Source organism: Glandiceps talaboti, chromosome 16 (genome assembly GCF_964340395.1).
Source record: "Glandiceps talaboti chromosome 16, keGlaTala1.1, whole genome shotgun sequence".
Lineage (NCBI taxonomy): Eukaryota > Metazoa > Hemichordata > Enteropneusta > Spengelidae > Glandiceps > Glandiceps talaboti.
This window is the reverse complement of record NC_135564.1, coordinates 1,971,834-1,995,954: the sequence shown is the minus strand read 5'-3', so window position 1 is coordinate 1,995,954 and position 24,121 is coordinate 1,971,834. Positions and strand designations below refer to the sequence as shown.

Here is a 24,121-nt window from a genome sequence, read left to right as displayed (position 1 = left end):
ATGAGATAGCAGAATAAATACAGATTTAATGATATGACACAACAAAAACATGCACATTCCCAAAAAGATATATATAGTCAGTCTGTTATTCTCAATAATTTACATTTTATTTCACCATAGAATTGTCTATAGACATTATTGTCAGAATATAGAAACAATACATTCAAGTAATAATACTCTTAATATTACATTATTTACAATCATTTTATCACGTCAGTGCAATAAAATATGATCTTATTGCATCAACAAGGCGATGTCTTCAAAAAGTAAGGATGTAATTACACTACTCTCAAAAAAGTATGGGTTTCAAGTATAGACCCAATCTGATTTAGGAATATGGCTGAATTACTTTATGTACCACTATTACCTTTGTATATTGTCTTTTGTTGTGGAATTTTTTGTTTTCAAGGAGTGTGTGACGGAAGAGGCACCCTCTCCCCCAAACAAAAATAAATTGAAAAATAAATTACACTATACAAAGGAAATAGAGGTAAATAAAGCAATAGAGCCTTATTCACTACATCAGATTTTAATCAGATTGAGTATAAGCCATATCAGGGTCAGTTTTGGTTTATTAATTTATACTTGGATATATTAGAAAACATTTGTATGTGGTATTTCATGTTACTTTTACAAAAGTCTGTTTGAACTATCTGCTTGACCACAGACAAATCTGTGTCGTGTCTGTGGGTTGTACAAGCTCCTGTATGATATATCTGAACATTATCTGCTTGCTCAGTTAGTTCTATGAAGTGTGGGTCTAGAAAGCTTAACTTCATAAAAGTAGGTGTATTTAATGTGTTATCAAGAAGACTTGTTAAGATAGCACATGCCTCAAGGACAAATTTCCCTGAAAATCAAAGTTCTTCAATTCTTTCCAAATTTTGCCATATGAAAGCTTGTTCCTTTTCCTTTAGAAATAATAAAAGAAATTTTGGGTTTACCATCTTGTTTTGAAGGAAATTGACAATCTTTTAATTTTCTCTTAGAGTTAACACAATTGGCAGCCATGTTGGATTCTAAAATGGCTAATTTTTTGCATCATTTTCACTTCTATTGTATGGTGAACCCCTTTTTTCTTGATTTCAACTGAGAATAGGTCAGAGTTTTTTTGAGCAAAGTAGCAGCAAAAGTTAAAAAGTTTATTTCCAAAGCACATTTCTATGTTTAATGGACTGCTGTTTTCAAGTAAACATGCAGTGCTTCTCTGTCTTCTCTAAAGTATATATTTTTGGTAGCCTGATCTGCAAACAGGACACACTAATTTCTCACTGACTGAGAGTTCCTCAAATGCTTGTAGACAAGTATGATGAAAGACATGTGAACATGACAACACTACTGTCTTTCTTCTGTGATGTGATACAGTGTCTGATGATTTGCTACCTTCATTGGTATCTAATGACATTATGCATATTGGACATTCTGTATGACCTCTCTCAACAGCCTGGAAAAAAGGAAAGAAGATACATATAGTTAATAGACCTGTTGTCAGTTCCAAGATGCATTGTGCATAAAACACCATGTATTTTGTACGCGCTGAGGGATTTGTACGCGCTATTCAAGGGAATGGTTGTCACTTGACGGTACCCTGGGTTCACCTGTAAAATCCCTCTCTGTCATTGATGATGTTTAGTCTTTGTTCTATAAAATCACTCATAATCAAAGAGGTCAACATGTATTTCCATCATTTCCTAATAAAAATGTTATTTCAAATGTAACAAAGAGAAAACAAGACTAACTATAACAACATAAAAGCCGGCCTCTCATGCAATCCATCTTGGGACCGGAAAATTGACTATTTCTTATGGTACAATATACTATTAAAGTACATTTTGGCTTCATCCCTATTTCAAGACTAATTAACATATACAAGAACACAATGTATAAATTTTAAGATTTTTACCTTTAATTGTATAGTTTGCCATTCATCTTCACTGATCTCTCTCATAGCAGACTCCTCAAAATATCTAAAAACATCTCGACTCGCTGCAACCGATCTGTCAATCTCAGATAGGAAATCATCCACTCTGCTATCATATGAATTCAGTATCCTGTCTGTAATGTGTTGTAACTATGGTGATGAGAAGAACAAATATTTGTTAGTACATCAAGTTATACTGTCCTCTCTAGGTACTGTTTTATTTTATTTATTTATTTATTGGATAACCAACGCGAACTAGTCCTGTTTATAGAACCTGAGTACCTGGGGAAAACCTGCGTTGTTCGGTAGAGTCAAACTGAACGACACTCTTCTTACTTACATCGTGGTTAATTTAATCAAACCCAGCTGACACCTGGCGGGTTCAAACCCAAGCTGCAGAGGTAAGAGGCGTACAAGCTAACTGCTCAGCCACCGACAACCCATTGTTGGTAGACATGTTTATGTGCTGTCTTTGGGGTGTCCCATAATCCAACTGATATCAAAAATACATACTTGAATGTATTGTATATAATCACTTATTTGTTTGAAAGATGACAAAAAAGGGGTGTGGGTTTGTGTACATTAGCATAACACACTGAACAAATTGGCATCAGGTCCATGAATACAATCTTGGAATTCTTTTCAAAAATCACAATTTGTAGTACTTCAAATTCATCTTTTATTAAGTCAAAGCTACAAAATGGCATGTTAGTACTGCATTAAATGATAATGAAAATTATAAAAACCAATGCAAGTAAAGTCTGATTTTGTTATACATGAAATCATCATTTAGCATGGTTTAGGAAAGAAATATGGTATACAAAACCCTGCTGAATGCAATCATGATGAAAGAATCAAGCTCTTAGTCTAGTTCCTATACAGTATTGTTGCGATTTATACCTTCACTCACGGTCTAGTCAAAGTCGTTGCTCTAGAAGTCCTGAGATGCAATTTAAAATTCATCCACAGCCACATACACAAATCATTAACATAATGTCTTTGTTGATCAAACACAAAATTCTAACCAATAACACTGTCCCTCATAAAGTTAGTGTTTATTGGAGCAGTTATGTAATGTCAAATATGGTGTATTTGTGAGCTCAGGATGTTACTTATATATGGTTTACGTCACTATAGCAGCTGGGGTTCACTGATTAGATGAACAGCTTTCTGTGCTGATCAAGGGACTTTGACCAGACTGAGGTTAGAAACCACAGTTGGCATCCAGACTAGTATTCCCTTTGAAGACTAGGATACTCCCACGTAAGATAGACTGTTTCCTACCTTCTCTTCATAGAATTTTTTTCTAAGTTTAGGATCTTTTGGTGGGACTGTTTGTCTTAGTTTCTTATACCAACTTCTGACAACATATGCTCGCCAACATGCCTGGATCCTGTATAGCAAAACACATTTCAATAAAAGAAAATAAGATTACACAATGTCTTGACCCAATACTCTACTATGTCAAAGGTCAGAGTTCATTAAGTTAGAATGCACATCTGGGATAAAGTTCTTTGAAAATCAAAGTTTTTGAATTCTCTTCAAACTTTGCCATATGAAAGCTTGTTCCTGTTAATTTTGAAATAATAAAAGAAATTTGGGGTTCACCATCTTGTTTTCATGGAAATCAACAATCTTTTTATTTTCCAAACACCGGCAGCCATATTGGATTCTAAAATGACTATCAAACTTTTGATATCATTTTTACCTCTATTTTGCAAATGTGTAGAGTGAACCCCGACATTTTTTCTTGATTTTAATTCAGAATAGGTTTGAGTTTTCATCAACAAAGTAACAGAAAAAGAATAAAGAGTTTATTTCTGAGAAGCATTGTATATCCTACATACATAGTACTTACATTGTTGCACTTTTATGCCTATGTTCTTTAGCTCCTTCATGTATCACTCTTGTCTGATACTGAGCTTTGCGACACATTGGACATGTTTTCTTTCCTGTAAATCTTTCAAATGCTTGCAAACAATTCTGAAATATAAAAATAGCACCAACGGTGATGTAGCACAACTGTATAGTTTATGTGTTATCTTTTTTAAACTGTTTATATACACCATAATTGAACTGTTGGTATGGGTCAATCTTAATGTCAATTTTTTGAAAGGAAAGAACTGACTTACCCTGTGAAAAACATGGGTGCATGATAAAAGAACCTGGAATGAAAAATAAGAAGCAATTATGGGTCACCACCTCTACTAATTATAGAATTAATTCTTCAATACATACAAGAACCAGAATGCCATCCGTAAGGACAAATACAGACATACACACATTTACCCATGCATACAGAACAAATGTATGGATTGCTTATTGGTATCATTTGAACATAATGAATTTTAGCTCCATGTCTGTGATTTTTGAAGTCCCAGTAAAAGTTAGGCGTCGAAAAAGGTGTTGAAAGTAAAAAGTACTGTTTATACTCAGTAGATACTATTGGTAGTAATGGAAATGTAAGTGATGTCAAAGGTCAACTAAAGGTTATACAGTGTTCAGGTCAAGTCATTTTGTTAACCCTACCTGTTCCACAAGACCAAAGTCTTCTTTACAGATAACACAAGGTTCTTTTGAGTCATCTCTTTCGTTAGATTTAGCTTTGACTTTCTTCCACTGATCTTCAGATAAAGGTTGTTCTGGAGCATCAATCAAACCCATCTTTTGAGCTGTAAATATCAAAAAATTAAAAACTGACTAAATATAAAATCTGATCTCACATCTCCCCTTGCGCACCACTTAATAAATAATAATAATAATAATAATATTTATTTATACTGGATAGTTCTTTAAGCATATAAACACTTGTCTCCCAAGAAGTCCAGTGAGGGCCATCCTTCACGGGTTCAGTGTTAATGCAGGAGGAAACCGGAGTACCCAGGGAAAACCTGCAAAGAATCAAACTGAACGACACTCTTCTTACTTACAGCGTGGTAAATTTAATCAAACCCTGAATGGGATTCGAACCCCGACCGCAGTGGTAAGAGGTAAGTGGTTTAAACACTTGACCACCGACAACCCTACAGTGTTCATATTGTTTACAGTGGTTTGCTAAGATTTGGGAACCCCTATGTTACAACAGGGATCCAAGGAAACATGCTATGAAGATAATGTACTAGTTTCTATCTATACTTATGAGTGGGTATGAGGCATGTGGGAGTTCTCAGTCAGATTGCATATTTCAAGCGCTACTCTCAGATACACATGTACAGACAGCAAAAAGAAATTTTTGATGGCATTTTCATACCTATTAAATACTTCTTTATTTGTGAGTGTAGACTACTGTTATAACTCACCTAATGTCAATGGCTTTGGGCTTGGATCAAGTACATACTCCTTCTCTGTAATTTCTGTTTTGTTATTTTTCTTTGTTTGTTTCTTCAGCCTTGTATCTACGACTGCCGATACTTTCTTGGGTTTAGATCTCTTTGGTACAGGATTGAAATGGGATTGTCTGAGTGGATCAACCAATGACAGATTTTTCATCATGTGATCTTGAAGTGCTACAGCAGCAAGGATAGTGCTACTCTGTAATATATGCAAATGAGGTCATTTATAGAAAGTTGTTTTCAAACAAATCTTCAGTTTGGCTCAGTTATCAAATATCATATGTATTGTAACTGTATTATGTGTAACTTTGTTATACAACTATTCATTCAATGGGTACAGTATGGAAAAAAACAAAACCAATGAGACCACCACCACCACCGCCACCACCACCACCACCACCACCACCACCACCACCACCACCACCACCACCAACAACAACAACAACAACAACAACAACAACAACCACCACCACCACCACCAATTCACTGTTAGTGTTACATTGTACAACAGTAGTCGGTAACAACAGTTTTCTGAAATTGAATAGAGATATATATCAAGTATCTGCCTAGGGGCAGGGTGGCACATCACATCTCTCTGTGTGTTTTCTTTCCGTAGTCTGTTGTGTTCGTATAGTGTGTTGTGTAGCCTTGCTAGTAAACGGGGTACAGGACTCGATTCTGACAGCCTGGAGTGGTGAGTCCTAGTCCTGCTTGCATACGGAGTAATCCGGGACTCGATTCTGACAATTGTCCCTCCTATCTCTTAGAGTCAAGTCAGTAATATAGACTCGTGCACCGTCTGTACGCAGGACTAGGTGAGTCCCAACTTAATATACTCCGTCAAGCAGGACTACACTGTACGTGTTGACAACTGTTGTGATATAGCCATTTCTATGTGCATTAAAATATTGTCCGTTTATTGAAGAAAACAAAAAAAATCACACCAAAGAAATAAAATTCTAAATACATGTTTTGGTCATCGCTGCACTGTTTTTATGAATAAATGATTGGTTGCTATGACAATAGTAAACTGTGGCTGGTCATAAAATGACATTATTATTCAAGTACGATACTAATAGCCTACGAACCACCTGTCGGAAATATTACCTGCGAAGAGGACTTGGATCCTTTCTGTTGGCTAGACCTGTAACTCATTGTTACATCTACTTGTTTCTCTGGATAGATTCTTTGATGATGGGGGTTTCCTGGAAAGCTAGCTATCGGCATTCAGTATTCAAAACATACAGCGCCATCTTTCAAATTTGACGCCCTATCTTAATAGTCTTTCAATGACCTTTGACCCAAAAAGTCTTGGATTTTTCAACTTAATCAATTTAATATAGAAGAAATATGTATCACTTTTAAAGGTGTATTGGCTTCCGTGAATTGATTTATACCTTCTCATCGATAGCCAGAGATAGATAGATTATGTCATCGCCAAGTTCCCATTTTCCCATTTCTTTTATTTTAGTTAGTTAGGGTGTCCAACAGCACATGGCATTGTGGGGGCCAGGTGATAAGTGGAGAGGCTACAGCAATACTGAGACTTTGAGAACTTCCCAAGTTACACGATGTCTTCGACAACAGAGGTGTTTTCAGCTCTTAATGAGCATTTAACTCAAGACCAAGAAATACGTGAGGTAAGAATATTTTAAAACTATACAGTAGACATTTTGTGTACATGCTTCAAATAAGTAGTCAGTAGTTTGCGTCGTTCCAAAATGGTTTTACTTATTTTATGCTTGTTTATAATACTATACATGTCGGTACCCAAATAGAATTGTCAAATGTCTTTACAGTTGTAATGAAGCTGTATCTCATCTCATCTCATCACATCATCGCATCTCATCTCATCTCATCACATTTCATCCCATCCCACCCCATCCCATCCCATCCCATCCCAACTCATCTCATCTCATCTCATCTCATCTCATCTCATCTCATCTCATCTCATCTCATCCCATCCATCCCACCTCACCTCACCTCACCTCCTCTCCTCACCTCACCTCACCTCACCCCACCCCACCCCACCCCACCCCAACCCATCTCATCCCATCCCATCTTATCTCATCTCATCTCATCCCATCCCATCTCATTTCATCTCATCTCATCTTTAACTGAATGCTAACAATAACATCATTTGAAGATTATCACCACCACCACCACCACCACCACCACCACCACCACCACCACCAGACCAATGACTACAAATATCTAGCAATGTCTTTTCTAAAGTTGATGTTTCTCTAGTCCAAGGAGGCTGATTTGTGTACAGAGTCAGATAATATTATCAAGTCAGAGCCTCCTCAGACTAATATATCTACATGTGTAACAAATCAACCATTGGTGGTTTCATCTTTTCTTCATACATTTTGAGTTCTTCTCATCTCTTCTATGTTGTGATATGAATTTCATCATATTTTTATTTGACAAAAAAAGTTACTGTGAGTACATGAGACTCAATCAGATGGATAATATTTTACTCTTTTTCTTTCTATGTTTGCAGGAGATTCGTAATACAGTGAAGTCATTAGAACAGACAGCTAGAGAGATATTAGCAGTGTTACAAAGAGTACATCAAACATCAGGAATTAAAGAAGGTTTGATATGCACTGAACCAAATGCAATGTTAAATTTATAAAGCTAAATGGTTGTGTTCTGTATGTGTCTTTTTTGTGATGTTTACAAACAAGTTTGATGTCTACGAAATTAAAAAAAGAATTGTGTGTTTTTTCAAGCACCATGAGCAACGTATATTTTTACAATTTTTTCACAGTGTACATTTGAACCACCCTTTTGAATAACTTGTATGTTTCTTTATATATTATCAGTTCCTTCTCTATGCAAGAAATCTCGTGAACAGTTTCAGACCATCAGAACCCAGTATGCAGAACTTGAAACAAAGTTCCCTAATGATCAGTACTACAGGTATGATAGCTTATTTTAGAATTCTCTGAATTTTACCACCATCAAAGTGATAATTGTTTCATTTTGGTTGACATGGTGACTTCCAATCCACATACTTGTATTAGTATAGTCGGCCTGTTTACTACACTGTTGTGTTGTATCATTACACTGTTGTCGTACTACCAGCCCTTGAAACAAACTTAGCTTGTGTTGAAGACTGTTAGAACTGATTCAGTAAGCCACACCCCCAACAGTCATTACCAAACACTTGTATGTTAATTATATGTTGATTATATGTTAATTATATGTAAATTATATCATGTGCACTTCACATGCTTCATGTTTTAACTCCTGTGTTCATCTCTACTTCACATACTTCATATGATAACTCCTGTGTTCATCTCTGCTGGACGTTCACTTACATAATGACTTCATTTGATTAACGTCATGGTTGTAATCAGATTATTGGGTGTACATTTACATAATGACTTCATTTGAATAACGTCATGGTTGTTATCAGGTTATTGGGTGTACATTTACACATAGACCCTCCACCTGGAGGGTCTATGATTTACATAATGACTTCATTTGATTAACGTCATGGTTGTAATCAGATTATTGTGCATACATTTCAAATCGTAATTACCAACTTGTTCATGCTTCTCAAAGCAAGTGTTGGTTTTGATGGCAAGGAGGTATGATGACAGGTAATGAGATAACACAATACAGCGCAGTAAATAGAAAGACTTTCTTCTTCTACTTTGACTATTATCATGAGGGTAAATGCTGTTACAGGTACCAAGAAAAAAAAGCAAATAACAAGGGCTAATCCAAATAGGCAACAAAAAGCAGGTATAAATTTGAAAAAGGATTGCAAGTAATTTACTGTACTATTTCATAAAATAACTTCCAAACAAAACAATGAAAGAAATTATTCTTATTTATATAGTGATATACTATGAATGAAAAGAGGCAGATGAGACTTTGCTGTTGTCATCTTGGTCTTTTTATCTGTGCTTTCAACATCTTTGTATTTATGTTCTAGATTCAATGATCATTGGAGGTTTGTCACACAAAGACTAGCCTTCCTATCTGCATTTACTGTATATCTGGAATCAGAAAAATTTGTTACAAGAGAAGAAATTGCAGAATTGATGGGAGGTATGTGAATGTGTTCAAAATGCATGTAAATGAAGTGTTACATTTTATCTCACTGTGAACACAAATAAACAGATTTGTGTTTGAATCTTAATTGTTTCATCTGACAGTGATGTTGATTTGTGTTCCAGCACACGGAGAGCACACTGAGATAAAATATATCATTTTATATGCTTGCGTGCTATCAATGTCTGTATTCTTTTTGATGTAATTTGTTACAAAAAAACTTTTTGTAAGATGTTAAAAAAAACATGGTGCATGAATGAAACGCTACTGGTTTGGTAGTACATGTATATCAATTTGTAAAATGAGAATTTGTGTTGTTTCCTTCCACAGTGAAGCTTGAAAGAGGAGAAGGGGTACATCTTGATCTAGAAGACTACTTAATGGGCCAGTTAAACTTGGCAAGTGAGCTGGTAAGTAGAGTAGAAAGACATGTATGTAAATTGCACACTTGAAATTCAAGGGAAATGCCACTCCAGGACATACAACAATGAATATTCATGATCCCTAAGAACCTATTACCGTCTGTGAAAATGTCATAAATATTTATTGTTCAACCAGTGCATAAACATTCCTGTTGACTCCCATGAGGCAATGTAGCCCACAGCAAAGATTCCCAAAAAGGGAACAACAGCAAGGTGGTGGTGTTTATCTGAAATTAGGCATAATGTAGGTGACTCTCCAGAACTTGAAGTTCATGAAAATGTCTTTTATTTCTGGACTTGGATTCCCCTATAACCATGTATACTTGCAATTTCACACTTTCAAATGTCACATTCACAACTGATGTTTGGGTTAGAATAGTAAAGATTTTTTTCTTTCTGAATACATAAAGACTCCAATTAATGTCTATATCCCAGCTTTCCTTTTATATTGTGATCTTTGATTTTGATCTCCATATTCAAGGTCAAATAGAAAATTGGTCAAACATCATTCAAATTTGCACAATGACTTTGCCACACAACAGACCTGTTTGGGGGGGGGGGGTGACTATGTGGTCAATGAAGATTTGCTGTTGATGTTTCTTGGTTGAATGTGGCTCATCAAATGTGTGGTCATTGAAAGTGAATAATTTCCACTGTATTCCTGTTTATCTTCGTCATTCAGTCTCGGTTAGCAGTGAACAGTGTAACAGCAGGAGACTACAGTCGACCTTCCAGAATTGCAGCATTTGTAGCCGAGTTGGACTCAGGATTCAGACTACTCAATCTGAAAAATGACTCCCTTAGAAAGAGATTTGATTCACTGAAGTATGATATGAAAAAAGTGGAGGAAGTTGTTTATGATCTTAGTATTAGAGGTCTGAAACCACTGGACGTGACAGAAGCCAAGGAACAAACATAGACTCCAATGTTAGTTTCATGTAACCATAGGAACCATTTCAGATTGTCACATAAGCTTCAAAAGAGGACTTTTTGAAAACTCTTTCCTTCTTTGATGAATATTTCATCAGTTAAGTAATCAGTGAAAGTATTAAAAAACACATCAGTGCTTTTTCACCATGGCATGTAGTCACTGTCACAACATTCCTGTCAATAAAATTGATCAGTTTCATTAATTTTGTTATGTATAATATAAATATAGCTGTCAATCAATCACATATAGTTTCCATAGTTACACAGTTCCATACTGACAGGTACCAACAATGAAATACATCCTCACTCTGCCACAGGAATATTTGTTTGTACACAAAAAACTATAACTTGAGCCAAACAAAATTATCAAAATTGAAGGGATATATTTTCATGGAATCTGGTCAAGAATGTATGAATAGTGAGTTGCATAAATTTCACTATCTTGGCTAATATGACTACCTGGGATATCTCCTTGCCATAATACATAGATTTCTGATATAACTACTTCTTCTCTATGCTTTACTGTAAAGTCAGCCATATATGCTTCGTGGAAGAATAAAGACATATTTTCTTTTCAAATTTGTCTCCAGTTATCATTTTATTTCTCAAAATATCATCTTGTGAAGGATCCTATCTCGCATATTAGTTTTTTTGGTAAAACTATAAGGTGAAATCTAATATCAGTATTAGTATTGATGGAGATGTTTCAGAGGACTTTCATGCTGACCACTGAGGGCGCTGTTGTGATCTACATTCACATTGGCTATTGCTCGGCTCACACCTTCTCTAACCTTTTGACCTTGGGCAATGGAGAAAGTAGTCCATGGTGAGAAAACTTTATTTTGACTTTCAGACGGATGGAAAACTTTAACTCGGTCTAGATATTAAGTTGAAGATATTTAGAGATTAATTTATTCCTTTAATATTATATTGCATAGACATTTATGTATTCAATTAATAATTTATTTCACTTCATGCATTCAGTCAATTTTGATGTATATAAGTGTTTTTATTGAATCTATTGGTGTATATAGTTGCCTTCATTATGCTGTAATAATAGATTATCCTGTTAGTTGAGCCATTGGTTTTCTAAGATAGACACAAACTAAAACTTATTGTCGCAACATGTTGATACAACTGTGATAAGCTATTGAATGGATGTTGATTTGTAATTATAGTCTCAACAGGGAGGCGTCTCTGAAAACTAGTTTATTTTGAGGTCCATGAACTTGCAGTGCTGTTTTGGGATTTCCAATTGTTTACCCTGTGTTGATCAGAGGGTGATTAGAATCGCACGACAGGAACTGCTATCACTCACTTGTGTAATCTACCACATTGAAGAAAAGCAGTCCAAGATTTAGTTTGCATCTATCTTAGTAAACTGAAGGCTGGATTGTATGTGAACATCGAAAATCCATTGAACTTCTGTGGCAACCGTTTCATTCACATTGTACACCCCAGACAGAGAACTTTTATCCAAATTGACACCAACAAAATTACCTCAGGTCCAAAGAAAGTACTTTATGTGACCCCAGTACTTGTTTGTATTGTGGTTGGACAAGAAACCAGTTACACTATGACAAGTGAAGAAGTGATATTGCTGGCAAGTGTTCCCAAGAAAACTACCTGTATGTTGTGGGCTGGGAAGAAAGCGCCCTCACAGTCTTTGCACACACATTGTTTGCATGCACTGCACTGACGTACATGAGCCAATCAGAACATTTGTGTATCGGCTTGTACACACATTGTCTGCACTGACACATGACATAAATGAGCCAATCAGAACGTTTGTGTATCAGCTTAAAGCTTTATTTTGTGATAACTGTAACAAACTCAAAACACATGCAGACAAATTTACAAAACAAAAGAAGAAAATTATGAATATTTTACGGTGCATAGGCGATTATGGTAACAAGTTTTCCTATTGTTAGTCTGTATAATGTCTAATATAAGGCCTAAAAAATTGCATGGTTCTGATTATGCTCACTTTTTAGCAAAGGTGGGGGTAGGTCGATTTTTTCCCATGTGTGAGTGTCTAGTTCAGGTAGTTATGTTTTCCGTTGTTTTCCAAATGGTCTCTGTGTTATTGGTTTCTTCCGATTGGATGTACAGCCATTACAGATTGGAAGAACAGTTTTATAATGTCTTTAAAGTTGATGTCATTTTCTGCAGCCACTATTTACACTTCACAATTTTTGCGATTATATTTTTCTCTCAAATACGTAACAGAGTTAGGGTCGGCAGTGAAAAACTATGTGGGGTCGGGTAACTGAAACCAAACAATTTTTTTAGGCCTAATTTGTAATAGCAAAGATCAAAATTGCAAAGTTGTTTAAAACTGTACATGTTGTAACTGCAATGTTTTCAAAAATTATTTTGTGTGATGTAAAGACTTGTAACATTATACACCCTGAACAGAACTGAATTACTGTGGGTAAATGTATTTGTGTAACTGCCGTACACAAATGTTATACATAAATCCAAGCAAATTGATTTTTGGTCCACACCCGAAAATCAGCAGCCCCAATGTGACCATGACTTCAACCTGTTGTTGTACTACTACTGGATAAAACCGACCTCTCATTAACATGTACAATGTCTCATTATTGGTATTTTTAACACTTTTCAGTGAATATATTGTTGGTTGTCTGATCAAAAAAATGATATTCCAGTTATTACTTGTGGAACTTTATAGTTCGAGTATCCTGCATGTACAGTCATTCTTAGCATTGGGATAGTAGACAAATTTCAAGCTATAGATGTTTTGAAAGCTTTGATCTACAACATCACAAATTGAAATTTCGACTCACAGAGTCAAAATATTTCTTTGACTCTGCAAGTAGAAATGCAAACTCTAAGTATGAACTCAGAGTCCATGAACATACCTTCTTGCATCACAAATTTAGTTTGTCATAATTCAACATTGATAACAATGGGCTGACACAGCCTGACAGTATTCTATAGTCAGCCAATCTCCACTGACAAGAGTCTTGCAGTTTGACTCATCACATTTTACTAAGTACTTGTGTAATTGTAAATCATGAATTGGTAGAATCAAAATCATAGTATTTTGCATCTAAATATTTATTTCTGACTTGTGTATGTCACATAGTGTCTTTACCTCATATCAAGTTATGTGAGGATTTTGGCTATCACCTCCACTCGAAATATTCCCACATGGCATGACTATGCCAATGAGGGGAGGCCAAAATGGGTAAAAAAAAATACATGGGTTTGTAACGATAGTATAGACAATCTCAATGGAATGATGCTATCTACTCTCATCAATTTGAACGATTTCCTCTATGGTAACATAAAAATTACAATACTTATGTAGAAATCAACATTACAGATTCCCCCCACCTGTACAATTACTTATCTCTGAGTCAGGTGGACGAGTAATGTCACTGTATTCACTCATATTTTCTTACAAAAAAGATGTATTATCATAGAATAATATGCTTTTCCTCACATCTTGCACTGTAAATAACTGAAACCTGTAAACCTAAGTGTCTGCTTGACAAAACTACTTGCTATCAAAACCACTACCCAAATAGAAAGAGAGAAATTCTATAAAGTTTAACCACAGTAAATGTTCCAATGTGGAACAAAATTACAAGCAAAAACTCTAGGGTATAAAAATAGATTTCCTGAAATAGTGAATATTTTGAACCCCACACTCAAGTACTTCCAACACTTCACAAGAACTTTTTTATGAGTTCTGAACTACCTTATCTTCTACTGTTGCTAGTCAACACCTGTTTCCATAGCAACTCTGGGAGGTTTTATTTGTATAATTACAATAAGTGATGAATGTTCTGTGATATAAATAGTAATGTGATAATTTGTACTTCATAATTTTCATACAAATACCCAACAATAAATTCTGCCTCCTCCCCCTATATTTATTTCAATTATGTTTCCATTACTGTAGAAGTAAGTCCACACTTGTAGATTCAATTCCAAGGTCTGTCTGTGATTACTTCATTTCGTGAGAAGAAGAGAGAGCTCTGGTTTAAGATGTATGGGTCAACTGTAGAGACTAGATACGCTACAAGAAGACTTTTAAGGATAAAATATAGCATGTGATACAACAACACTTAGAAATGTCAAAATTCTAAAACCTGAGTTGTTTCTATACATTTAGATGTTGAAAAACTGTTATATTTCTCACAAAATTATGTTCCATGTTTTTTTTTAGGATTCTCAAGTAATCACCCATCGCACCCTTCACCAAAGACCAATCACCACACACCTATACAACCTGAATGTAATGCATACACCAAATGAATTGCACAATGTACTATGCATCATTTGGATGACATTTAAGAAGTCATATTTCAGTAAATACTCGTCACTATTTTTATATGCACACAAATGTTGTTTTAATATTTCTGACTTTAAAATCCTACATAGTCCCTGTCTAACAAAGTAATGATGTAGAAATATTAAGTCTTCATAGAACACACAGTTAACAACCCCCCCCCCCCTCCACAATACTTTACTTCTATTTGACCAAATGGTGACATGATTTAAAAGAAATCTGTGTTAACAATTAAGCACTTAAAATGTCTGTGATATGCACGAAATAGCTGGATTTGAGTCATGCCATAAATATTGATTTTCAACTGCAAATATTGCATATGTCGTGACAAACAGTGACATACATATGTCCAATATGACAAGTCACCTTTGTACCAGGTTTGACAGAAATGATGTATTACGGACACACAGACAGATGGTGGCCATTGTAATAGTTGAGGGACTAGGAAAACACTGGGTAAACAATATTCTCTGAATTTTTATCTAAGCCTAACACTAGTTCATTGAATTTAAAAATAATGAATTTTGTTTAGTCTGATGTTTTGTATTAATTTACAATATAGTTACCAATGACATGTTAAACACTACACATTTTCCCTTTTTTAGGTTCTTTTGTGAAATAAGTGAATCTTGTCTTTGACAAAAATTTTCAGTTTACAGTACCACTAGAGAAAAGAGGTGGTTGACTCTTTTAATCACTGTAAGATGAATCACTGCTGTCTGAATCACTGCTGTAGGCTCGACGACGTCTAGAAGAACTACGACTTCTTGTCCAGCTTTTAGACCGTGAATAGCTAGACCTCGAACTCTTCGAGGAACGAGAACTGATGGATCGGTGTTGTGGTCGGCTTCTTTCAGGTCTGTAGCGTTCATATCTGGAAGAAGAGGTGTGACCATGTCTCTCTGGACTCCGATACCTTGAGAAAGAATACAGAAAGATAAAGTCTTTCAATTCATGACTTACATAGATGCAATGTTACAGGTACATGTACTACTAATGCAGTTAACCACATCTTTTGTAATTGTGGTAAAAAAAATAGAAAATCTAAGTACATTGACTTCTACCTCACATGGCTAATCTCTTAATAATGTAAGACAGTGACCATTCTGAGAAAATGATTACTGAGTATGTCCAAATAATGGGATGGGATTGGACAGCACAATATTTCACAGTCCTATTGATTCTTGGAACTATGACCATATTCTCAGGGGGAAGTGGGTGGGGGTGTTATTGTTCCATTCAGTTGTACAAGAGGAGAGATAAACCACTGCCTATGTTAAACTATGTTACACACACAACATAGAGGGTACCAACAAAACTGCAATTTACAGTAAGATAGTTCATGGAAACATTTGATCAGAATCTCATTATGTAAATGTGCCCACAGACAAGTCTTGCTGGTATTTCTAGAAGTTATATTTCATACATTTCTAGTATTTTAGCCTAGAATCAAGGCTTGTAGTTGACTTAGGATATCAACCATACATGTAACGCATGTGAGTTGTGGGTAATAGCCCAAATCAACTACACATGTAGAGTCTATGCTGTGAATTGTGGGTAATAGCCCAAATCGACTACACGTGTAGAGTCTATGCTGTGAATTGTGGGTAATAGCCCAAATCAACTACACATGTAGAGTCTATGCTGTGAATTGTGGGTAATAGCCCAAATCAACTACACGTGTAGAGTCTATGCTGTGAATTGTGGGTAATAGCCCAAATTGACTACACGTGTAGAGTCTATGCTGTGAATTGTGGGTAACAGCCCACATCAACTACAAGTGTAGAGTCTATGCTGTGAATTGTGGGTAATAGCCCAAATCATAGACGGTGGAGAAGATCGTCTATGTCCAAATCAACTCCAAGCCTTGATTCTAGGCTACTAAGGTAGTATCTGGCATTCACAAATTAACGAAAACTTTTCACCATGGTCATGGTCATCATCTATCAACTTAAATGGGTGCTGGTACCATTTTCAAATCACATTATGTTTTTTTCTTCTTCATTGTGCTGTAGAAATTACAATAATCCTTTTACAGTTCTCTTTATGACAAATACTTCATTTAACTCGACAGTCATTTTGGACTGTTGTCATCCAATGATATGCCAAGATTCCCCGGCACAAATGCTGTAGGTTGGAAATCATTTCCATATGAAAAGATACCTTACTTGAGGTGTGAACTGACTGTCAATCGGGTATTGCTCTGACGAATATCACTGTTTGCCCAGGTTTCAATCCCAAGGGTTTGTCGGGTGGTGTAAATTTCACAAACATTGTGATCTTTTGTTCCACTTGATCGGTAGTTTATTTAGTCTCTGGTTGGTCATAAGCCATTAATTCGGTAACGCGGAATTTGTCCGCATTCAGGGGATTAGCCTAGATACATGGTTTGTGCCGGCGAATCCCGTCATGGATATGACTAGCATCCCATTCAATGGTCAATTGTAGTTAATACATAGTATCAGTCTGATGATGGCATGAACTAAGTGTGACTGACAGTGCAGTGGTAATTAGTTAATATGTCACTTGAATGAAATAACATGACAACCCAGTGACATTGCTATGATGTCTCCTTCAACAGAAGATGGCTATTAGATAGACAGATATGAAGCGATATGGTTATGATAGCAGAGATAGCATGAGAAAATACATTTAAACCTTGTACACCCTATCAAACAAGAGATGTTAGTATATGAAAAGAGAAAATTTGATTTGTTATTAATAAAAAGAGAGAAAAAAATCAAACTATTGTGTATAGGTACCAGATGTTGTTAGATATCATTAGACTGAAAGAAATCATGGAGTGTGATGATAAAACAAAGTCTGGTTCAAATAAAAGTTTATGAAAGTCACATGGGATCTTCCTCAGGGATTTAAAATCTTTTTTATTTAAACCAGACTGTTTTGACATTGAACTCAGTAAATATGGATGAATGTGGCATGTTAGGAATTGTGGAACTGCATCCTGTTTCTTGCTGCTATGAAACCAAACTTTACTGACATTTCATTGTTCATTCTATTTTTGTTACCATGGTGATTGAATTACATATTGAAACAGTTGAAAAATGTCCATGTTCTGAGGCAATCTAATCACCCCAATTTACAGCTAGAAAAGGCAGTGTTCACCAGAAGATTATGTGTAACATATATTGACAGCTAAAACAGGTAGTGTTTGCCAGAAGACTAGGGTTTTTTTGTTAAAGGCCCAACTTTGGATTAGGATTGAAATGGAGTTGTTTGGCAGAGATGTAGAAAAAAGTTATTTCAGAACAAACAAATGATCCCAAGTAATCGAGATAACACTAATATGATCACACAGTGGGAAGCAATGAAATGACATTTTACTTATTGTATGACATAGTCTATTTACTGCACTGTTGAGATACATCATTAGCTGGTTGTACCTCCTAGCCCTATAGCCTGTTTACTGCACTGTTGAGATATATTGTTAGCTGGTTGTACCTCCTAGCCCTATAGCCTGTTTACTGCACTGTGGAGATACATCGTTAGCTGGTTGTACCTCCTAGCCCTATAGCCTGTTTACTGCACTGTGGAGATACATCGTTAGCTGGTCATACCTCCCTAGCCCTATAGCCTGTTTACTGTTCTGTTGAGATATATTGTTAGCTGGTCATACCTCCCTAGCCCTCATAGCCTGTTTACTTCACTGTTGAGATATATCGTTAGCTGGTCATACCTCCCTAGCCCTCATAGCCTGTTTACTACACTGTTGAGATACATCATTAGCTGGTCATACCTCCCTAGCTCTCATACCCTGTTTACTTCACTGTTGAGATATATTGTTAGCTGGTCATACCTCCCTAGCCCTCATAGCCTGTTTACTTCACTGTTGAGATATATCGTTAGCTGGTCATACCTCCCTAGCCCTCATAGCCTGTTTACTGCACTGTTGAGATACATCGTTAGCTGGTCATACCTCCTAGCCCTATAGCCTGTTTACTGCACTGTTGAGATACATCAGTAGATGGTCATACCTCCCTACCCCTATAGCCTGTTTACTGCACTGTTGAGATACATCATTAGCTGGTTGTACCTGCTAGCCCTATAGTCTGTTTGCTGCACTGTTGAGATACATCATTAGCTGGTTGTACCTCCCTAGCCCTATAGTCTGTTTACTGTGCTGTGGAGATACATCATTAGCTGGTCATACCTCCTAGCCCTATAGCCTGTTTACTGTGGTGTGGAGATACATCGTTAACTGGTCATACCTCCTACATAATAATGGTTCAAAGTCAACTAATGTTGGCCATGCGATGGACAACTGTAAACAGCAGCATTTATCAATACAATGCAGAAAATAAATGCATTTTTGCAAACTCTGGATTCTGAAGAGTCATTTCATGATGTATCATAACATACAGCATTAAGCATGATTGCCAAGAAACACTGATTTGAAACTTGTTCCTCATTCGATGTTCAGTGGAGGTACTTGCCATGGACACTCATTGTCTCATGGGAGACAGTATGCTAGCATATACAAGTATAACTTGGAGATAAAGCCATACAAAGGGTCAAGAATGAAGAACACTGGGTGAACGTACATGTAGACAGGACCACCAGTATGTTATTTACACTAACTGGTTGTGGAACTTATGTGAAACAGAACAGAACTGAGAAGAATGTGACATCATCATGATGGATGTCAGAGTACAGGGCCAAATTAATAATATAGTTGTTCTGTGAACCTCCCTTAAATAAATGCAGACGTTGCTTGCATTTTTTTTTTGCTAAGAGACCTGGCTATCTGGTTTAATACAATGTCATTTGTCGAGTCAGTATATTGAGCCACATAGCCAAGTCTGAAAGCAAATGAACTCAGCTTGTGCCACTTTAAATACTGGCATCATTGCTCTGTCAAACCTGACATGGTATATTCAATACTTACTGGCCGAATACACCACACTATCATTGACATACAAAAAACAACAACAACAACAACAACAACAACAACAACAACAACAACAACAACAACAACAACACAAGAACTGAAATTGTATAAAAGAACCAAGAATAATGCAAACAAGTGCAAGTTACACTGTGCATGTTATCTAATGCATGCTCACCTGGTTTATCTGTGGTGTACTTAGCTAAAAATATAAAAATGACAAATTTTAAGGGGGGAAAAGATTTCACAAGTCATATTAAAAAAAACCTATCTATAAAAAAATATATATCATAAAACAGCACCTTTTCCCTATCTCTCCGTCTGGCAATCTAAGTTATCTTAACATTAACTTATTTGGAAAGGACAATCTCGTACACTAGCCTATTATATTTGGAATTGACACATCTAATGTATTACCTTATTTGGAATTAACATATTACCTTGTTCAGAAAAGATTACCTTATTTGGAATAGACATCTCAGTGGAGGTTCATATATTACCTTATTTGGAATTAACATATTAAAGTAACCATATCAAGCTTCAGATAATATTATTTCATATATTACCCTATTTAACGATCTAATGTATAACCTTATTTGGAATTGACAATCTCATATATATTACCTTATTTGGAGTTCACAATCTAATGTATTACCTTATTTGGAATTGATAATCTAATGTATTACCTTATTTGGAATTGACAATCTAATGTATTACCTTATTTGGAATTGACAATCTCATATATATTACAGTTTTGAATTAAGTCTAATACCATTACAAGTGACAATCTCACCCTTTACTGAATGCTCTGTATTTAGAATCAATAATCTCAAATATTACCCTATTTGGAATTGAAAATCTTATGTATCACCATATATGGAATTGAAAATCTTATATATCACCATATTTGGAATTGAAAATCTTATGTATTACTATGGAAAAGACAATCTTACACACTGCCTTTCTTGGAATTGAAAATCTTACATACTATATTTGGAACTAAAAATGACTAAGTATGTATTACCACATTTTGTCAAACTAACAAGAACTCACATGTATTAACATATTTGGAATCAACACAGTGCAACACCAACACAAAATAAAGAACATAAAAATCTACCTTCGTCCTCTGCTCCACGATGAGCTTCTGATTGACCTTGACCTGCTCCTTCGGTGTCTACCACGATCGTACGATCGTGATCGACTTCTACGGCGATCGTGTGATCTAGATCGACTTCTACGACGATCACGTGATCTTGATCGACTTCTGTCTCTGCGATACCTATCGTGGCTTCTACCCCGACTTCTCCTTCTGAAATATTGAGAAACAGTTACATCATTAATACACATTCATGAGAGTGACCCTACTACCATATTTCCATATGTATGGTTATACATCTAACATGACATTTTTGCTTGTCAGCACATTTTCCTTTTTTTCTATATATTTAGGGATAGACTAAGAACACACCTAGTTCAAATCTTACCAAACACACACAGTTCGCAGAAATAGTTATTACTTTACCAGAATTCCAGATCCTGTTACTTTTTAAATTGAATTATCTGACTTTCTCAGAGTGGGTAGTTCTTTCAATTGTAAGGCATCTTGTATGCTATGTTGGAAGAGTTTCTAACTGTACCTGTTATCTGTGTATCTTGGTCGTCTGTCTCTACTTCGACTTCTACTGTGAGACCGTCTACTGTAATTCCTTCTTGGACTGTAGGACCTTGACCTGGAATGAAAATGCACACAGTACTGATGGTGTTAACTCTTTTATTCCAACTATATTTTCGAGCTGGTCTAGAATGGCATTCCTGTATAAAGTACGATTGGCAGATACATAAAAAAGACATTTCAATCATGCCATCAGGTCACATGATGAATCCATAATTAGGTGTCGTCAAGGAAACGTGGCCCTTCAACCTCACTCTGATCATTACATATGTCGTATTCTAGAATCTACACAAATTTATGCTAATGCTTTGCAAATTACACATGTTATGTGTGTTATGGGGCATGGCTTCTAGACAAGTGGAACACAGCTATGATCATAGACGAGAAAAGGACAGCGAAATTCAAAATTGAAATATCAGTTAGGATGGCAAATAGCATAGTAGGGCTAGTCCATCGAGTCTACAGGTAGGCTACGATAGCAAATAGTGTAGTAATGATAGTCCTTTGAGTCTACAGGTAGGCTAGGAGTTAATATACAGGATTGCAAGACTAAAACTTAAGTTACTCATTACAATACAATACAATACAATACAATACAATACAATACAATACAATACAATACAATACAATACCTTCGTCTGGTTTGTCTTTGTGGACTTCTGCTGTATCGTCTAGTGTCCCTTCGTGGAGAAGGCCTCCTCCTTGTTCTCCTATCATCTCTATCAGAACTTACAGATCTACTTCTACTACGACTGCTGTCAGAACTCTCAGATGGGCTCCGCCTTCTCTTCTGGACTGGGCTTCTACGATATCTAGATGATATTGGACTTCTGTTTCGACTTCTGTTCACTGGACTTGGACTTCTACTTTCACTACGGCGACTACTGCGGCCTGCACTCCTCACAGGAGCAGGTCTGCGATAAGGACTTCTACTCTTACTGCGATAACTCCTATGTGGGGGACTTTGTCGTTTACTCTGATAATCCCTGCTCACCTGACTTCTACGCACTGGACTCCTACTACTATCAGAATCACTGCTACTACTGTCTTTGGAACTGTCAGTATGACTGCTTTCAGACACAGAATGTCCTCTTCTCCTTGGAGGACTGGCTGGGGAATTTCTTCTCATTCTAGGAGATACCCTTTGCCTAACTGGAGATTCTCTGACATTTTTTTCTCTTTGGTTGTCTTCTCTATACACTTTAGTTTCCACCCTTCCAACAGATGAAACTTGGGAAGAGGCAATTGATCTCCACTTATCTCCCATTGAAGACTTTGAAATGACTTCTTCTTTGACTTGCACTGGTTGTATTTGGGATGGGTCACGTGCATGTAACCTCCCTGATTCATGACTGTCCTCCTGTCGATGTCTGACAAACTCTTCTGCGTACTTATTACGGTTTTCAATTTGAGACTCTCGGTTCACTTGAATAGCATTCTTCTTTTCTAGTTCCCTGGCATCTCCTTGCTCCTGTCTACGATCTTCAACTTCCTGATTATTTTTATACTTCTCTGGCTCTCTTTCTTGACCCTGGGATCTTACAATTCTTCTGTCTTCTTCCCTAAATGATTTTCTCTCCATTGATTTCTTCATAGCTTCTTCTGTTACGCGACCCCAATCTTTAATAGCTGGTGTCCTTATCTTTGGTTCAGTTAATTGAACTATCCCTTTGTTATCTTTATTGGATCCATATAAGAATTCTTCTTCCTCTTCAACTCGAGCACGTCGTTCTTGTTCACTCTCTTCTATTTCATCTTCCTCTGGGGGCTGCCATTTAAACTTTTCCTTACTTTCCCTCCTTGTGTCCTTTTTCTGCGTAGACGACCTCTTCTGTCTTTCCCTGTGTCTGGAATGTGAGGATCTGTCAGACTTACTGCTAGATGAACTTCTACTGTCACTTCCTGACTCACTATCACTTGGAGTAGTAGGTCGTCTTTTGGGGCTAGCCCTTTCCGGTGTACCAGTATTCAGTCTGTGTTTCTGTGGTAGTTGTTTCACAGATGACTGCTCTCTGGATGGCTGCACTGATTTCTCCCAGTGTGCTGGTTTTTCAGGAGATGGGGTTGTGCGTCTGAATGATATAAAATTTGTTAAGTTTACATTTAGAAGTCCATACTCTGTTTTTATTATTTTTTCCCCTTATTCTAACACATTTTGTATTCCTGACACATTTTACTGCGGTTCACCTGTCAAGATGAAAGTTTAATTCTAAAGGAAATAACAAATGCGAGGAAAGTTTCATGGTTTGATAACAGCAGTTTTATAGCCACTTTATATGTACATGAAGTGCCAGGGGAACTGGAAGTTTGTTTGTGAACTGAACTACTATGTAAAGTTGCCATAAAACTGTTCTTATCAAATGATGAAATGTAATATAAAGTCTCTGTACTTCCAACCTGCTATGCCAAGTGTTATTAATCAAAGTCAGTTGTTTACTTCCCCTATTTGTACCAGGTTCCATTCAACATCTGATGTGGCAGTTGTACACTGAAAGTACATTTTTGGTTATATTTATATCATATTACTGTATATGTTTTCC

At 36.2% G+C, this 24,121-nt stretch overlaps 3 protein-coding genes across 5 annotated transcripts in view; 1 reads left to right on the top strand and 2 right to left on the bottom strand.

Moving 5' to 3' along the window:
* Positions 1–1,216: 1,216 nt before the first annotated feature.
* Positions 1,217–6,442, bottom strand: LOC144447624 (RING finger protein 32-like). Its single transcript, XM_078137700.1, has 8 exons — positions 6,361–6,442; positions 5,221–5,452; positions 4,451–4,593; positions 4,054–4,086; positions 3,780–3,904; positions 3,206–3,314; positions 1,904–2,071; positions 1,217–1,444 (listed from the first exon to the last, which is right to left on the bottom strand). The coding sequence occupies exons 1-8, from the start codon at positions 6,406–6,408 to the stop codon at positions 1,217–1,219; spliced, it is 1,086 nt and encodes a 361-aa protein (XP_077993826.1). The 5' UTR covers positions 6,409–6,442.
* A 314-nt stretch (positions 6,443–6,756) lies between these two features.
* On the top strand, positions 6,757–11,223 carry LOC144447483 (translin-like). Its single transcript, XM_078137520.1, has 6 exons — positions 6,757–6,893; positions 7,760–7,853; positions 8,085–8,181; positions 9,206–9,321; positions 9,655–9,734; positions 10,429–11,223. The coding sequence occupies exons 1-6, from the start codon at positions 6,825–6,827 to the stop codon at positions 10,663–10,665; spliced, it is 693 nt and encodes a 230-aa protein (XP_077993646.1). The 5' UTR covers positions 6,757–6,824; the 3' UTR covers positions 10,666–11,223.
* Positions 11,224–15,186: 3,963 nt separating this feature from the next.
* The window catches only part of LOC144447083 (uncharacterized), a 28,570-nt gene continuing 19,635 nt past the window's right edge, over positions 15,187–24,121 (bottom strand). The window contains exons 17-21 of one of the 3 annotated variants that reach the window (XM_078136990.1): positions 22,214–23,653; positions 21,547–21,639; positions 21,027–21,218; positions 20,085–20,108; positions 15,810–15,916 (exon numbers count right to left, since the gene is read on the bottom strand). In XM_078136990.1, coding sequence (XP_077993116.1) covers positions 20,105–20,108; positions 21,027–21,218; positions 21,547–21,639; positions 22,214–23,653 — 1,729 coding nt within the window. In that variant the 3' untranslated portion in view covers positions 15,810–15,916; positions 20,085–20,104. Of the gene's footprint in view, positions 15,917–20,084; positions 20,109–21,026; positions 21,219–21,546; positions 21,640–22,213; positions 23,654–24,121 lie in introns of all 3 variants that reach the window. The other 2 variants (XM_078136988.1, XM_078136989.1) reach the window with 2 other exon arrangements.

Coding starts and splice junctions, on each gene's coding strand:
- LOC144447624 (XM_078137700.1), bottom strand. CDS start 6,408: ATGAGTTACAGGTCTAGCCAACAGAAAGGATCCAAGTCCTCTTCGCAG. Junction 3,905..4,053: donor GCACCCATGTTTTTCACAGG/GTAAGTCAGTTC, acceptor TTTATATTTCAG/AATTGTTTGCAAGCATTTGA. Junction 1,445..1,903: donor GGCAAACTATACAATTAAAG/GTAAAAATCTTA, acceptor CCTTTTTTCCAG/GCTGTTGAGAGAGGTCATAC.
- LOC144447483 (XM_078137520.1), top strand. CDS start 6,825: ATGTCTTCGACAACAGAGGTGTTTTCAGCTCTTAATGAGCATTTAACT. Junction 9,322..9,654: donor AATTGCAGAATTGATGGGAG/GTATGTGAATGT, acceptor TTCCTTCCACAG/TGAAGCTTGAAAGAGGAGAA. Junction 9,735..10,428: donor TAAACTTGGCAAGTGAGCTG/GTAAGTAGAGTA, acceptor TTCGTCATTCAG/TCTCGGTTAGCAGTGAACAG.